The sequence below is a fragment of the Lutzomyia longipalpis genome, chromosome 4 (genome assembly GCF_024334085.1).
Source record: "Lutzomyia longipalpis isolate SR_M1_2022 chromosome 4, ASM2433408v1".
In the NCBI taxonomy this organism is placed as follows: domain Eukaryota; kingdom Metazoa; phylum Arthropoda; class Insecta; order Diptera; family Psychodidae; genus Lutzomyia; species Lutzomyia longipalpis.
Window position 1 is genome coordinate 3,026,701 of NC_074710.1, and position 16,626 is coordinate 3,043,326.

General features: G+C 42.0%; 9 protein-coding genes across 9 annotated transcripts in view; 3 read left to right on the forward strand and 6 right to left on the reverse strand.

Moving 5' to 3' along the window:
• Positions 1 to 16,626, reverse strand: part of LOC129795447 (mediator of RNA polymerase II transcription subunit 1) — a 1,235,552-nt gene that overhangs the window by 886,371 nt on the left and 332,555 nt on the right. The window lies entirely within an intron of this gene.
• Positions 1 to 16,626, reverse strand: part of LOC129795593 (dipeptidase 1-like) — a 173,681-nt gene that overhangs the window by 61,952 nt on the left and 95,103 nt on the right. The gene's annotated exons all lie outside the window — the stretch shown is intronic.
• Positions 518 to 1,810, reverse strand: LOC129794431 (odorant receptor 67d-like). Its single transcript, XM_055835183.1, has 2 exons — positions 1,014 to 1,810; positions 518 to 941 (listed from the first exon to the last, which is right to left on the reverse strand). The coding sequence occupies exons 1-2, from the start codon at positions 1,808 to 1,810 to the stop codon at positions 518 to 520; spliced, it is 1,221 nt and encodes a 406-aa protein (XP_055691158.1).
• LOC129795726 (cilia- and flagella-associated protein 276) lies at positions 3,005 to 3,615 on the forward strand. The gene is made up of 2 exons (XM_055837203.1): positions 3,005 to 3,222; positions 3,291 to 3,615. The coding sequence occupies exons 1-2, from the start codon at positions 3,029 to 3,031 to the stop codon at positions 3,601 to 3,603; spliced, it is 507 nt and encodes a 168-aa protein (XP_055693178.1). The 5' UTR covers positions 3,005 to 3,028; the 3' UTR covers positions 3,604 to 3,615.
• LOC129795557 (tRNA (guanine(26)-N(2))-dimethyltransferase) lies at positions 3,616 to 5,523 on the reverse strand. The gene is made up of 2 exons (XM_055836949.1): positions 5,230 to 5,523; positions 3,616 to 5,158 (listed from the first exon to the last, which is right to left on the reverse strand). The coding sequence occupies exons 1-2, from the start codon at positions 5,495 to 5,497 to the stop codon at positions 3,672 to 3,674; spliced, it is 1,755 nt and encodes a 584-aa protein (XP_055692924.1). The 5' UTR covers positions 5,498 to 5,523; the 3' UTR covers positions 3,616 to 3,671.
• On the reverse strand, positions 5,738 to 7,152 carry LOC129795618 (geranylgeranyl transferase type-2 subunit alpha). Its single transcript, XM_055837059.1, has 2 exons — positions 6,210 to 7,152; positions 5,738 to 6,113 (listed from the first exon to the last, which is right to left on the reverse strand). The coding sequence occupies exons 1-2, from the start codon at positions 7,060 to 7,062 to the stop codon at positions 5,758 to 5,760; spliced, it is 1,209 nt and encodes a 402-aa protein (XP_055693034.1). The 5' UTR covers positions 7,063 to 7,152; the 3' UTR covers positions 5,738 to 5,757.
• Positions 7,325 to 9,709, forward strand: LOC129795719 (trafficking protein particle complex subunit 3). The gene is made up of 3 exons (XM_055837195.1): positions 7,325 to 7,441; positions 9,017 to 9,222; positions 9,279 to 9,709. Exons 1-3 carry the CDS (start codon positions 7,403 to 7,405, stop codon positions 9,568 to 9,570), a joined length of 537 nt encoding a protein of 178 aa, XP_055693170.1. The 5' UTR covers positions 7,325 to 7,402; the 3' UTR covers positions 9,571 to 9,709.
• LOC129795683 (nuclear transcription factor Y subunit alpha) lies at positions 7,773 to 8,724 on the forward strand. Its single transcript, XM_055837150.1, has one exon. The coding sequence runs from the start codon at positions 7,773 to 7,775 to the stop codon at positions 8,511 to 8,513; it is 741 nt and encodes a 246-aa protein (XP_055693125.1). The 3' UTR covers positions 8,514 to 8,724.
• Positions 9,811 to 16,477, reverse strand: LOC129795443 (uncharacterized). Its single transcript, XM_055836721.1, has 2 exons — positions 16,099 to 16,477; positions 9,811 to 16,036 (listed from the first exon to the last, which is right to left on the reverse strand). The coding sequence occupies exon 2, from the start codon at positions 15,911 to 15,913 to the stop codon at positions 10,436 to 10,438; it is 5,478 nt and encodes a 1,825-aa protein (XP_055692696.1). The 5' UTR covers positions 15,914 to 16,036; positions 16,099 to 16,477; the 3' UTR covers positions 9,811 to 10,435.

Genomic DNA, 16,626 nt, shown 5'->3' on the forward strand with positions numbered 1-16,626 from the left:
ACATTATTTCCGCCATAAAGTGTTTTCTGTGGTGTTGCGTTAATTAGTCATTTTTCGCACAATAAAAATGCATTTTTCTCATTTCTTTTTATTTATTTTGCATTTTGCATTTTCTCGCATTTCAATAGCATACGCTAGACACGGAAATTGTGCTTTTCCGTTAAAAAAAAGAATCACAGCTAAAAAAGTACAATATGCAAGAAAATTGGCAAATTGAGCAAAGTAAACAAAATGGCGGAAAGGGCCAAATTTACCCATCAACGATTAGTTCTACAGTGATTTAGTTTTGGAACTTCCTAAGACATTTCTTTGGATTTAACAGGATGGTTTTCAGCAACTTGATTTTTTGCATTTTTTAACTGATTTCTAATTGTAATAACAGCTCCATTACAAATACAATGGTATATCAACTAATTAGTTAACTTTAATAAAATTGAATGATAGCAACAAGGATCTAGGATAGTTATATCTATTGTAGCTTGCTTAACTATTTATAATTTTTAAGGCTTCATGAAATTTAGGTTTTCATAGATTCTGAGTGTTTTCCAGTCATAGTAAAGAGCATAGCACTGATGGAATAGATCATATTGAGGCAATTGAGAAAAGTATTCAAATTGAGAGGCTTGAATTTCATCATTGTCGGTTCAACGGGATTCTGAGCACTCCGCAAAAGCATAAGCACAGCTTTCTGCTTGTCTTTTGGCATCAAATACCACCGCATGTTGTACAATTTTTCTACAATTTTCTCATCTTGAACACTCACTACGGAGCCGAGAACACAGAAAGCCATTATCTTGAATAGGCAGGCAATACCCAAGAAGATCCCTGCGAGCCAGAGTGTTGAAATAAGAACGAAAATGTTAATGACGACTACAAGCATGCAAGAAGTGACGAGAAGGAAGGAATAGGTTGAGTAGAGTTTTTCCATACGATGCATATACCTGTACAAAGGATATTATTTGCAAATGAGAAATCCTAAAGAAAAACCATTTAAATAAGAAATCAGAACTTACTGAATGTGGATCAGATGTTGATCAAGAATATCTTTAAGTTGACGATCGATATTCTCTTCATCTTCCCTTGGTGATAATGTTTCACGATTAGGTGCAACAAGGTAGCGATCGAGTAGATCAATTTGATGCCCAAGCGCTGCTAGACGAGCACAGGCTAGGATCATGTGACACAGATAGAAGCCATCTCCTTGTGACGAATGAAAGACAACAAGGACCATTTGAAGATTTTGATAGAGCATATTGATAGCATAGCCAAAATTTGTCATATGATCCCACCATGGGAGGTAAAAACCAAAAACGAGCGTCTTGACTCCAGTTCGCATAGTTTCCATCAACGCCAGACTATTGAGCGTCAAGCATGTATTGGCAAAGCAGAAGAATGTAGCATAAGATGCTAAAGAAGCATATATGAGCATCCTTCCTAGCTTAGCACTGGCTTCGGCATCATGTTCATGTCGTTGGAATAATTCTCGCATATCCTGCATTACTTTGTACAAATCTCTCCTGTAGAATATGAAAACGTAGAACTTCATGACGGAGTCAAAAGCAAGGCCAAAAGTTGTCCAACAAAATGCGGATTTGAGGAAATCCCCGTAAAAGAGGTAAGTGGAGTAGATGATCAAGGCTACATAGAGTGTAGTGTCGGTTATTGCGAATTTCAAGAGGAAATTAGCCGGAGTATTTTCATCCCTGAACAGGATGTCCAAACCAACAATTTTTCCAAATTTATCGAGGCGCTTAAGAATTTTGTTATATTTCTCAACATTTGAATGTCCTTCTTCAGTTTGATGCACCATGTTTCACCTGTTTCACTTCACAAATCACAATGGAAAATGAAAATCATTGTAATGAAAACTATATATCGTCATTTCCTCCTTCCTGCAATTTCCTAATTATCTATTTACACCATCTACACCACTTTTAATTGCTCCGAAGGCTCTCTAAGCAATACAGAAGGGATGATTAAAATTTAATAAATACGGAAGAGTGGAAGCTGCTTATTTAATTCATGAGACAATTGCGAAATGCTGGATTTTTTTTGCAAATTTATAATTCAGTATTTTTATTGAAGAAGGACATTTTGTTGATTCCTTGAAGACTTGGAAGGTTTTTAAATATGTTTAACCCTTTCGCGTCCACATGAAACATTGAAACATGAGCTCTTTTTGTCACGATATTTATTTTTTGGATGCTTTCAGAGGACTTTTATCAGTCAGAGCGTCTTCTTTGGCATCTTTTGGGTAAATTTGATGCATTTGTAACTTGGAAAAAACAATTTAATTCATAAATAATTGGAAAAATAAAATGTTTCACGTTTGGGTAGGCGTATGACCCAATAAAACGCGACAGGGTTAAAAATAATTTTGAATGATCTAAATAAAAACTAAATAAATAAAATACCTAATTTAATAATTGAATTAAAGTGTAAAATTTAATTATAAATTGCTATAAAATATTTTAATATTACGAAAGATTTTTATTAAAGTTTCATTATGGCACGTGAAATGTCCTTAGAATGTCATAAGAATTCGTCAAGGATATTTCTTTTTCACAAGATTTGTTTTATTTGCTGGGAATGTAGAAGAAGAATTTAAATACGAGCTCTGATTGGCTGAGGTGGAGCCTCGATGTAAAGTTAATTTGAAAAGAATTTTTCTTACTTTATTAAACGTTTTACCGCCCCTCAAAAAATTTACGAAGCTTTCAAAAAAAGAGAATTACAGAAACGCAATCTAGGAAAATCTTGTCGATCATTTTTTTTGCTCATAATTCGATTTTGATTAAATTATGATCAAATGATAAATAAATAAATAAATTAATTAGGTAATTTATGACAAATTATCCTTAATTTCTCATTTAAAACAAACCAACCAAACCAATAAAAAACAACTTATTTTTCAGGACAAAAATGATTTAATTTAACGTTCTTTTTGTAGAATTCAAGGCCTATTTGATTGATCTAACTTTATCACAGAAAATTTCCTTTATTGATTAAATAAAAAAAGAATTTTCCAATGGAAATTGAGCAGAAAAGGAATTATTCCTACCTCCCGGATCTCACAAAAGAAGGAATCTTCGTGAAGGATCTCCCAAAACCACCGGAAGTGAGTGAAAAAGAATGGAAAGAGAAACTTCCGCCCAGCAAACGAGTATTCTTTCATCAAACCCTCAGTTCTGCCCGCCATTCAGCTGTTTTCCGGGAATCTGAGTTAATTTTTCCTCCACGTATGATCCCTTTGTCTTCAAAATTGAGGAAAATGAATTTTAAATTTTCAGATGTACCCCTAAGGACGCCCTGGACATGGTTCTCACCTCCCGGTACAACCACAGTGATCACCTTTGGCACACAAAGTCAGAGATTCACATTCAGCCCGAAACTTGCGGTGAGAGAACCTTCCGACGCTTGAGAAATTCCGTGGATTCTCCTGCTCCCAAAACTGAGCGTCTGGGGCATCCGCTTTGCATTGGTGGCATCACCGAAAGGATCTCACCTCATAGTGTAAAGCTCATCCACAGTGGACCCCATACACCCCTCACAAATCCCGGATATTCCCGACAAACCAGCGATGGGAACTTCTTCAATTACTAAAGATCCGGGAAGTTCCGGGAAGAAAAAATGTTAAACATCTTTATTGATTTTTCACCAGCCGTTCTAGGCTATGAATTTTTCAACACTTTCAGATCCTGCACCGGATCCTTGTCATCCTCTCTTCGTCTCTTTGTTTTATTTTGATTCCTCACACTTTTCGTCATCGTTGTGCCGCCAATCATGAGCGTTGCCCTCGTTCCGGGACCCCAGTTTGCAGTTGGATTCTCCGGGAAGCGCGATAAGCAGTTCCGGCGACTTTCGGGATTTGCCTGAGGGTGAACAATGTCAAATTCGTAAGAATTTTGGGATTTCTCCGCTAGAATTGCCTTTACGGGTGTTCCCTCTTGGAGCCTTTCCGGATTAATGGGATTCTTCTCAGCCCAGCACCTTAGAATGTCCCACAGAACGCGATTTGGGGCGTCAGTTTTGAGAGAATTCTTGTGGGCATGGGAATAGGATACGCGGTATCCTGCATGAAGAAGAGCAGAACGGAATTTCAGCACAGGCATCGTGACAACGCGGATGGTTGAGCAGAGTTTATCAACGGAATAGTACAATGGGACATCCGGAAGCTCCTCCTGGATGACTGTAAGTTGTCCCAGGAGTCTCCTACTCGTTCCAAGGTTGCTGTAGGGTGCCTCCTGAAGATTGTCCAGGAGTTTATCAACAAAGGCCGCATCATGAATGGGATCTGACCAAATGGGGCCCCCAAGATGATGCCTAAAGCCACAGTGGGTGCACGTAGAGTCCACTGAAGGCCCAGTGGGGAGCGCATACTTCACCTGAGTGGGATTCTTCTCCGTGGGATTGGGTTTGAGGACACCAAGAGGCTGCAGCGTGAAAGATTCACATCCAGTACACTGAAAGACGTGGGATTGCTTACTGGTGCTCTTCTTGCACTGCACAGGACTCGTGAAGATGCGCACAAAGACACGAATGTAGAAATCCGCAGAGATACTTAGCATTGGCTTAATGAATCTCCCATACTGCGTGGCATGGCTCTCAATGCTCTTCAGGAGGATCCTGATGGCCATTTCGTGGCATGCTCGGGACTTGAGGGAGATTGCTCCGTATTTCACGTAGCACGATTCAGGAGAATTCCCCGCCAGCACTGCCATATCCGTGGCTGTCACAAGAAGCATCCCCCCGTCCATCACACTCTGTACAGCAGCATCCAGGAAGCGTGTTGGACATCCGTATGGATCTAAATCAATCACCGTGAATCTCTTCTGTGGTCTCATATTCGTGTACATCACCATCAGAGCATCCTCCTCGTGCGGCGTCACCAACTCCTTCACACCATTCCTCTCCACATTCTCCCGGATATCCTGAACAGCTTTCCGGGAGAGATCGTTGGCAATAATCTCCCGGATTCCGGGAACTTCCTTCGCATAGCGAATACTTCGTAATCCCGTAGCAGCTAAAGCTTCCAAAATTCTCATCCCTTTGTCACATTTTGTACCAGCCACACCTGCAAATTCATCCTCATCCCCACTCCTGGCCACAGATTCTTCCCAGAAGAGCCGGGAGAAGGTTGAAAGCACCAAAACACTTACTGAAAACAAAACAAATCCACGCGGTTAGTACCTTTGGGAATTCGAGTAGTTTATGGCAAGAAATACTTACAATCCCTGTTGAATTCCTGGACAGGATTGTAGAAGACATGTCCTTCACTCACAATTGAGGCAGATCCTTCTCTTATTTCCATTTTTTCAGGTATTTTTTCACTGCACTTTTCCTTGTTTACTTTCATGCGCTCTTGCCCATTAAAAAATTCTTCGACAAAAAGGATTTTCTTACACACAGAAAAATTACTCGCACTACTCAAATGCGAGTGGAATATTTGGATATTGCGGATGCCTATCAACGTATAATTGAATGAAAATATCCGCATTTTCCGTCAAAAAATGTGACAGAAGTGATAGACTCGCAAAAATTAACCTCTGAGCTGACATTTTTGATACTCACTGTTTGTAGGGAAGATTTGTCTTCGGATTCTCCATGGAATTTATCTTATTTTGAACTTTCTCAGCCTATTTTAGCCTTAAAATACCTTCTTTTTTGTTATTTTACTTGATTTTGATCTACATTTTACGTATTTTACGTTTGGAAACCCAAAAACAAACTAAATATACATAGAACGCAGAGAACATTCTATTTCTCACTTCTTGCACTACTTATTCTCTGTATTGAAGCTTTGGTTCTCTGATGATTCTGCCTCCATTTTCTAGCTGCCGCAAGGAGATTCTCAGTTGTTGTGTCCTGTTCTCTGGACGTAGATGCTTGTGAAGTTCCACAAACACCCAATTCAAGATCCACAGAACTCTGGGGCAATTGCATGGGGAAAGATTTGCCAAGAAGCTGTGGTGAATCTCGAGAGCTCGATGACTCACTACTGCCTTCAGATTCACCCCAAGCTGGCTTACGTCGGCGTCTTATCATTGAAATTATATTTCCGCAAACTGGTGCTCCAGATACAATTCCCGAACTTGAACGATTTTCTGAAGATCCTGCGAAAATGCTCATTGTTATACATTTAAAAAAAATGGCGTACATTTTGCTGTAATGACTGGTGTAAAAAAGATTATAGAAACATTTAATCTTACCTGCTGTAGCAGGTCTTGCAACGGGCGGCTCAACGTCAAACTTATCTAGAGCTTCTTCTGGAGAGAAAAAATCGGCATTTTCCACAGCTAGAGACTCTTCGGGGCTTGTTAGACTTGAACTATAGCATTCAGATGATGTTGAACTCCCACAACGTTCTGGATAGAGTGTTACACCATCGAGGATTCTTAGCTGTGGGATGCTCTCTTTAATTCTCTCACGGTAATTATTGAGTTGTGCCACGGGATTGCCAGCCAAATTCAGATTACGTAGTTTTGGGCAGAGGGATAGAAAACCAATGGAATCAGTATCGGCAATTCGGTTATCCTTGAGACTGAGCGTTGTTAAGGTTGGAATATTGTAGCAAGGTTCAACGAATTCAATGAAATTCCCATCGGCAAATAATTCTTCAAGCGTCATAAGACAACTGGTCCCATCGAGTGTCCTCAAGCCGCAGCGACTCACATTGAGTTGCTTAAGATTGAGATGACATCCCAAGTCTCGCAGCGAATGAATAATGCTCCCATCGAGATTGAGACTAATGAGACACGGTACAAATGAATGGATTCTCTGGAGGCTTGTTAGGTGGGATATAACACGAAGCTTGAGCTCTTGAACTGTATCCAGACGTCTGGTTCCCGTAACTTGATGCAGTAGCTCTTCCAGGGAGGGTTCAGTGGGCAAAACGATGGGTTCATAGAGTGGTTCTTCCGGTAGGAAATTTGCGTATTCATTTATAATTTGGAGATGGTTGTGACTATTGGCACTAGATGCCCGACTATCGGAAGAAAAATTGGATTCATTGGTATCCGATGAGGAGATGCACTCATCTGAAGGGAGCTGCTGATTTGGCATCTTTTCACTTTTGAATTTTTTTCACGGAATTTTAGAAGGAATTGTGAATGTACCATCAATTAAATACTATTTTTATTTATTGTTGATTCATATCCGTGGTAACCACAAGTACGAAGCATAAATGCTGGAGTTTTCCTTGGATATTTCTTACGACACAGAGATTTTGTCTTCAAGATGAAATTTTTAGTGGTCTCGTGACGTTCGTGAGAGACTTGCGCGTCGACAACAAAACATAAAGAATTTTCATCGGGAAATCTTTGGAAATTCTGGCTCTGGGCAGTGTTTTCTGATTAAATCTTCCTCCTGGGAATTGTGAAGAGTATCAACGGAGTGGAGAGAAATGTCTAGGCAGGGTAGTCGTCTGGATTCGAAGAAAGTGGTGAGTCCAATTTGCTTCTTCCTTGTTTCCCCGTGAAAGATTCTGGGCGGTTTTGTCTGACTTCCAGAGCTTCCGGAGAGATTTTTTGTTGATTTAGTAGTGTAGTTTCATCAACTTGTGAGTTTGTTGATAAAGGAAGACTGAAAAAGGGGGAAGGAGATTGCATTTTGATGATGTTGGATTGCGTGTGTTTGCTTCTCTGATCACGATAGCTGTGAGATTGCTGGCCACCCTCAACGTCTTCTCAATTCTTTCCGCTTTTCTAGACCTCTGACTGCTAGCCTGTGTGTGTTCTACCCTCCCCATAGAAAGTCCCACCTCGCCATTTAGCATGGACGCAAACGCCAGTGCTGACATTACCGGCACATCCGGGCAGCAGCTTCAGGTGTTGCCACTGAGCCAGGTGCTTTCGGGTACAAATGGTCAGCCGATTCTTGTACAAGCTCTACCGCAGCAGATCTCAACGAGTACCCAGCCAACAATGCAGATGCTCCCATTGGCACAGCTTCAGCAGTCCGGGGCCCAGATAATGGTCCAACCGACTGCCACAGCGCAGCCACAGGCACAATTCATTCAACTGGCAGACGGACAAACGCTCGTAGTGCACCCTCTTCCGGGGATAGCGGAGAGTGTAGCCAGTCAGCCGCAGCTCATAAACATCAATGGGAATTTGCTGCAGCTTCCTGTCACGCAGACAGCCACAACGGCGGCCCAGCAAATCCCCCAGCCGCAGGTAATGATGGTGGCTACGGAAGCACCTCAGCAGCAGGGGCAGCAGGCCACCAAAGTCACCCAGCAACCCACCACAACCACCCAGGCTACAACTGTTGCCGCCACAACGCCCAGCACCAGTGCCAGTGCCGAATCCGAGGATCAAATTCTCTACGTCAATGCGAAGCAGTACAAGCGAATCCTGAAGCGACGGCAGGCACGAGCAAAACTTGAAGCGCAGGGAAGGATACCCAAGGAGCGCTCAAAGTATCTCCATGAGTCACGGCATAGGCATGCAATGAATAGAATACGTGGTGAGGGTGGTCGCTTCCATTCAGGCAGTAGCCAGTCGAAGAATTAAGAGAGCGATAGAAAAACACACAAATCCCATCATTAAATGCATCTCCTGGCAATCTCTTCAAGGGGAAGACAAATCATTTTTTATCAATGAGAAAATATCCTTGAATTTATCAGGATAAAATGAAAAAGTTCAGACAATTTCTTCTTTATTTTTTTTTTCTTAAGTTAATGTCCAAACAGATAAAGAAAATCAGAATAAAAGAAAAAGAAAATTCTCTGTGTTTTCTTTCTAAATTTTAAACGGATAAAAATCACCCAAATGTTGCTGAAAATGCTTAGGAGCCCCCGGGGCACTTCAGTAAAAATTTGTCATAGAACTCTGGAAAAATACTTGGTGTTGGCAGCAAAGTGGAACACCAACTAATTATCTCCCAAAAATTCACCATTTTACCCCAGGTTCCCCTAAGCCTAAAGGAAGATCCTGAAGATTTTATTTTCAATTGTAATTTTTGGTGATAAACAAAAAAAAAGTATTTTTTATGATTGCTATATAATAAATTCCAGAGCTCAGAGCTCCTCACGCTAACTTATGGCGCTCTTGTTTCGCAAATGTTGCGAGATTTTGAGAATGTTGATGATGTGAATAAGCAACTGGAGCGTGTTGGCTACAACATGGGGATGCGGCTCATTGAGGATTACCTGTCGCGTACCAACTCCCTTCGTTGTCACGACATGAAGGATACTGCTGATAAAATTCAACAAGCCTTCCGGTGAGTTTGAGGGAATTTATTTTTCGGTACGAATTGCAGAATTTTCCTTCCTACAGAATGTACCTCAACACTCAACCAACCATCTCCAATTGGGCCACAACTGGAGATGAATTCTCCCTGATCTTTGAGACAAATCCTCTGGCTGAATTTGTGGAGCTACCCCCAGATGCGGGGAATCTGCGCTACAGCGGAATCCTCTGTGGATGCATTCGTGGTGCATTGGAGATGGTACAGCTGGAGGTGCAGAGTTGGTTTGTTCAGGATCACCTAAAGGGGGATGCCAACACTGAGATTCGCGTTAAATTCATTCGTAGACTCGAAGACGCAATTCCAGCGGGGGAGGACTAAAAGTGTGTGAGACATCGCTGCAAAATATGGGGCATCCTGGTGTGGCAAATGCGTCAAACCAGGCAAAAAAGCGCAAATTCCACAAGATCATTCACATGCAGAAATGTAAGAAAATTAAATTAAAACCATACAAAATAAAGAGAGACTTTACCTGGGGCGGCGCTTATTGAATGTTTTCGATGGGGAAGTTGATTGTGGGTAAATTTAATCAGTACAGTGTGCAAAATATAGATTGGCTGCGATGAAGAAAGTCGATACTGAGAGGTTCAATTAAAAAAAAGTCTTGCGTCACATTTGAAATATTTTCTTGGAATTTTTTTTTATATTTTTGGATGGTTTGTCTACTTGTTAACAGGGAGATTTTGAATCCACAAAGGGTCTTCAAAGGATGCCCCTTTATGGACCTGAGGACGCTTCGAGGGAAGCAATGTTTTTCAAGGAGTTAATTTTTGATCAGAAAATTTGTCTTGAACAGGAGAATTGTAGGGGTATTTACCTTGATAGATGAGATGTAGAGAATTAGAGTCCGGGGAGGAGGACAAATTTTTCTTGTTGGCAGCTTCCACGTGGCGACCACGTTCTCCACACACTTTTCTCTGAATTCACTTTATAGATTAGTTAAAGTTCACTTTTTCATAATTAAATTAGTTCACAATATTAAATTCCTTTGATTTCACTATACTTAGTTCACTAATTCCACTTTTAATCAATTAATTTTCACTTTTCTTGCAATTGTAAATCCAATATTCTTCACCCAATTTTTCACACTAATTCACTCACTGACAAACGTCAATTCTCTTATCATTTATTCCCCAAAGGGGGAGTTGGTGTGTTTGTTAACACTTCATGTCTTTTCACGCCTTTTTTAAAAGCGCGTACACTCCCCGGGAATCGAGGATTCCTCCTCGATTGGAAGCCGTGCCACACGTGTAATGGGGCGCTCAAAACTTCCCTTTGTGGTGCGCACAGACACCTTTCTTACAGCGCCATCATTGCCTGGGAATACTTCTTCGATCACTCCTAATGGCCAGGCAGTTGATGGTATTTGATCCTCCATGAACAAAACAATGTCTCCTACTTTGATGTTCTCGTGTGTTTTTGTCCATTTGCTTCTCACTTGCATAGTATTGAGATACTCTTTCTTCCAACGTTTTGCAAAGTCTTGTTGTAGTTTTTGACAAAGCTGCCAACGATCCAAACGCCCCATGTTCAGATGACTCAAGTCCGGATCAGGCAGTTGGGTTGGAGTTGATCCGAGGAACATGAAGCTACCTGGCGTTAAAGCGACAGGGTCATCAGGATGCGTTGCCAGAGCCATTATTGGACGACTGTTTAAAACAGCTTCAATTTGGATTAACGTTGTCTGCATTTCTTCAAAATTTAGAGCAACTTGACCAAGAATGCGTTTGAGGAGAGTTTTACAGGATTTTACAGCCGCCTCCCATAACCCTCCATGATGAGGAGCCTTGGGTGGTTGAAAGCACCATTCAATCTCTCTAGAAGCGAGATAATTGATGAATGTTTCCTGTGCTGTTGAATCTACGAATGCCTTGCGAAGGTCATTATCCGCACCAACAAACGTTTTGCCGTTGTCTGAATAAACATGAGATGGTAATCCTCGACGTCCTATAAATCTCCTTAGCGTGGCAATAAAGGCGTCGGTTGTTAGTGAGCTCACGAGCTCTAAGTGAACCATCTTAGTTGACATACAAACAAACACGGCAATGTAGGCCTTGGTTGTCGTTCCCTTTCTAGTGCCAGTCTTGAGAAGAACTGGACCAGCGAAGTCTACTCCCACTGCTGAAAATGGACGCTCATGTTGCACGCGATGCTCTGGAAGCTGACCCATAACCTGTTCGGATGTGCGAGGATTAGCTTTGAAGCACTTGATGCATTTGCGGAAGACTGAACGGCAAATGTTTCGTCCACCCAACATCCAATACTTTTGTCTCAGATGAGCCTCTAGGAGCTGAGGTCCAGCATGAAGAAGGTACTGGTGAGCATGCGTAGCAATGAGTCGTGACAAATTTCCAGCTGGAAGAATCATCTGATGCTTTGAGTCGTAACTTTCATAGGACTTTTGAGTACGACCTTCCACCCTGAGAATACTATCCTTGTCTAGGAATGGTCGCAGTTTGCAAATATGCTTAAACTTTCGTTGTGTGTAAAGCTTTCCAGTTTTAATTGCACTTATTACTGGATCCAAATATTGTTCCTGTTCCCATCGCACTAGACACCTTTCAGCATAACGCAATTCAGACACTTTTAGGGGACCGTGAGGGCGATTGACTACAGTTTGGCGCGTAGTACGTTGACGCCTTAACTTGAAAAGCTGTGTGGCCCTGATGATCCATGCCAACACGCGCTGCATGCGTCCGAAAGTTCCGATTTTCGTCATCAAGGTGGTGTGAATGTGTTGAGGTAATTCTTCAGATTCCTCGGTGGCCACATTCACTGAGTAAATGGGGGACTCAACCATAGGAGCATCAATGGGCTTGGGGTTGTTACTGGGGTCAAATGGAGGTGGCCAATGCTCAGGCTCCTTGACAAGATATGAGGGACCTTGCCACCACAATGTTGAATCAATCAGTTGACCTACCGTTGTCCCACGTGACAACAAATCAGCTGGATTGTCCTTGGAGCGTACATGGCGCCATTGATGAGGTTGAGACAATTCAAGAATTTTCTGAATACGATTTTTGACGAAGATTTCACGTCGCTCCTGGGGAGAGTAAATCTGATGCAGGACTATTGTTGCGTCAGTCCAGAAGTACTGCGGAATAGGTCCTACTGCTTGAACAGCAACTTCCATGAGTTGAGCTGCCATCAGAGCTCCCTGTAATTCCGCCTTGGGTATAGTCAATTCCCTTCTCTTTGTGGATCCTTCCTGTCTGTCCTTTAGGGGAGTAATTCTGGTTTTGGAGATGAGCAATCGTGAACACCGTTGGCCATCTTCACCTTCACAGACCAAGAAAACTGCAGCTCCATATGCTAGAAAACTAGCATCACTAAATGCATGAAGTTCCCTAGACTTTGGATTCTTGATGGAAGACGCCCATCGTGGAATTCTCAGTGATTGAATGTTAGGTAAATCCTGAATTAACATTTCCCATTCAGTTTGTAGATCTTCGGGAATTGGATCATCCCAAGCGCGGTCACACATCCAAACTTCTTGAAGAATGATCTTTGCCTTGGTGACAATAGGACTTATTAGTCCAATTGGATCGAAGATTCTGGCTATGACTGACATGATGGTCCTCTTGGTGGCAACTGAAGAGTCAACGCTGGACACCTCGAATTGAAAAGTGTCTGCAATTGAGTTCCAAATCATCCCCAGTGTCTTCATAGTTTCGTTTTCAAAATCCAATGATTCCTGTGAGAGGCAATTTTCTTCAAGTAATTCGGGACAATTTGATTTGAATTTGGCGAGTGATAATCCTGCTCGTTGCATGAGCTGGGTGAGTTGATTCTTGAGTTCAATGATCTGGTGGAGTTCTGGCACCGAAGCAAGACAGTCATCAACATAGAAGTTCGATCTGACTATCTGGGCTGCCAGTGGAAATTCATCCCCTTCATCTATTACCAGTTGTAGAAGAGCTCTGGTAGCTAGAAATGGAGATGTTGCGACTCCGAAGCACAATGTTCGAAATCGGAAGTCCCTTATTGGTTCATCCGGAGAATCCCTGAACACAAACCGTACAAAGTCCAGATTCTTTGGATCCAGAAGTGTTTGCAGGTACATCTTAACGATGTCACAAGTAAAGGCATATGGATGAAACCGGAACCTCAGGAGAATTGTTACTAAAGTGGGTTGTACAACGGGGCCCACCTTTAAGCAATCATTGAGGCTACGACCACTTTGAGACTTCGCACCTGCATTAAACACAATGCGCACTTTGGTTGAGGTTGCGTGCTCCCTCACTACTGCATGATGAGGCAAGTAGTAAGAAGGAAGATCGAGCTCATTGTAGGGTACGGCTTCGATGATATTGAGCGATAAGTACTCCTGGATAATTTTTGAGTACTCTTGTTTCAACTTCTCGTCCTTCGCGAAACGTTTCTCCAACTGAAGTAATTGCCGTACTGCAGATCCTCTATTATTTCCCAGCTCCTTGATGTTTTCGTTGAAGGGGAGCTGTGTGATGTACCTGCCAGTGGGATCTCTCCTTATTGTTGCTGCGAAGAAGTCCTCTACTTCCTTGTGCTCCACTGCTGAGGTTTTAGGTCCAGATATGTCTTCAATCTCAAAAAACTTGCGCATGGTTTTGTCAATGCTAGCCAGCGTTGAAGTGTTGCAAGTCCAATTTCTGGGAGAATCCAACTCCATACCTAATTCACAAGGGCCCACAGTCAACCATCCAAAAACACTTTGTTGGAGAATTGGTTGGCGTTCGCCCAGATGAAGTGTTTCCTTCTGAACGATTTTCCAAAAATATTCTCCTCCAATCAAAAGATCTACTGGTTGTTTAATATACCAATGCGGGTCAGCGAGCTGGAGGTGTGTGGGAATGTTTGGCAATGACTCCTTGGCGATGGTGCGAACAGGCTGTTCACTTGCTGGTTTCTTGAAAACCAAACAATTCATAGAAACCACTTGACTCTCATCATCACCAAGCTGCATAGAGAGATCCACTCGATGGCGAGCGACATGTCTTGCTGATCCAACGCCTTCAACCGTGAAATCAGTGTCGTGTGCTGGCAAACGCAAAATCTGTTGCATTCTGGTAGAGATAATGTTGATTTGCGAGCCTGCATCAAGAAGTGCACGACACCAATGAACCTCATTGTTTCGGTTGAAAACTTTGACAAGCGCCGTTGCGAGAAGAACTTGCGAGGATGGACTTTCATCTTCTGGGTAATTGAATGAAGATGTGTTTGACGAACAATGGGTGGATTTGGAGATGTTTGACTCAGAAGGTGACTCCTTCTCCGCATCCTTGGATGATGTACAAAAAGCTTCATGCAAAAGCTTGTTATGACGTTGATTACAAGTTTTGCACGTGGGATAGGAACAAGCTGAGGGTGTGTGGGTGTCTGCAAGGCAATTAACGCACATTTTCAAATTATTGGCGCTTTCTAGGCGTTTTGGCTGAGACATGCCTAGAAATTCCTTGCAGCGAAACAACTTGTGACAATGTTTCTTACACAACCTACAAGTTTCTTGAGCATCGGAAGCGGTACATGACGAACCATGTGGCTTGTCAGACCGTGGTTTGGGTTTGGGTTTGGATTCATGAGATGTCCTGTTGGTTGGTTGAGGAGGACATAACTCTTGGGATTTACATCGTTTAGCAAGAAAAGATTCAAACTCCTTCCATGTTGGAATTCCATCTCCTACTTCCCTAGACCATAACACTTGAGATTCAACGTCGAGTTTGCCCTTGATAAAGTGAATAATCCAAGGATCTCTCTCTGTCACACGTAAAGCCTCCAGTGCTTGTAGAATTGAAGCCGAAGTGGTATAAAGACGTCTGAGATTAGTGGCATTTGGCACAGAAATCGACGGCTGATTGAGAAAATTGTCGATGTGGCAGTTAACAATTTTCAACTTATCATCATAACGATCTTGAATCATCTCCCAGGCAGCAATGTAGTTGTCGTCAGAGATTGTGAGATGGCTAATGGTTAAGAGTGCCTCCCCCTTCAATGCACATTTGAGATAATGCATTTTCTGCGACTGACTAAGCTGTTTGTTCTTGTGAACTATTGAGACGAACAGATCCTGAAATGACTTCCACTCTGTGTAGCTTCCACTGAATTCAGGAACTCGAAGAGGCTCCAATTTGGCCACTTGGGGAAGGGCAACATTTGAGGAAATGGGAGTTGAGGTTCCACTCACTGAATTGTCAATGAGGTTACGAATGTCTTCTTTGTGAGAATTTAACATCGAATCAAAATGCCTTTGATCAGCCAAACGTTGCTGTTTTTGTTCATTTAATTGAGCATACATTAGTCTCATCAATTGTGTTACCTCTGATTGTTCACCCCCTGCAGCTTCTTCGGGCTTAGCGCCTTCCGCACCCATGGCAGGAACAGCTGATTGCATGTTGATCTTGGCCAGCAGCTTTGAGATCTCGAAGTGAGTCTGAGAGCACTCCTGAATGAAGTCCGTGAGTTTTTGTTGCTCAGCAGCCTTGTCTTCAGGCTTGGCTTGCTTGATGATTTTCGTTTGCACCTCAGAGTACTTTGCTTCGATTCTTTCCACTGAATCTCGATTACCAATCAACGTGGACAATGCAGACTCATCCTTAAGCGCGTCAGGGTTTTCAAGGAAAGTTTTCAACGCTCCCTTGATGTGCGTCAGCTGCCCTATGAAGGCACTTCGTGAGGATTTTTCTGGCATCTTGTAGAATACTTCTCACTGGATTGAATGGGCGGTAGAGCAGTGTTGTGTAGGCGGTAGAGCAGTGTTGTATATCCAGTCGGGGTCCAAAAGGTTCGAGTGACCAATTGTAGGGGTATTTACCTTGATAGATGAGATGTAGAGAATTAGAGTCCGGGGAGGAGGACAATTGTAGGGGTATTTACCTTGATAGATGAGATGTAGAGAATTAGAGTCCGGGGAGGAGGACAAATTTTTCTTGTTGGCAGCTTCCACGTGGCGACCACGTTCTCCACACACTTTTCTCTGAATTCACTTTATAGATTAGTTAAAGTTCACTTTTTCATAATTAAATTAGTTCACAATATTAAATTCCTTTGATTTCACTATACTTAGTTCACTAATTCCACTTTTAATCAATTAATTTTCACTTTTCTTGCAATTGTAAATCCAATATTCTTCACCCAATTTTTCACACTAATTCACTCACTGACAAACGTCAATTCTCTTATCATTTATTCCCCAAAGGGGGAGTTGGTGTGTTTGTTAACACTTCATGTCTTTTCACGCCTTTTTTAAAAGCGCGTACAAGAATTATTAATTTTAATCAGAAAAATGTTGAATTTAAGCAGAAAAATATTCAGTTTAAAAGAACAATCAGTGTAAGCAGGAAAATGTCCAGTTTGAGCAGAAAAGTGTTCAGTTTGAGTAGGAAAATTTTCAAATTTTCAATT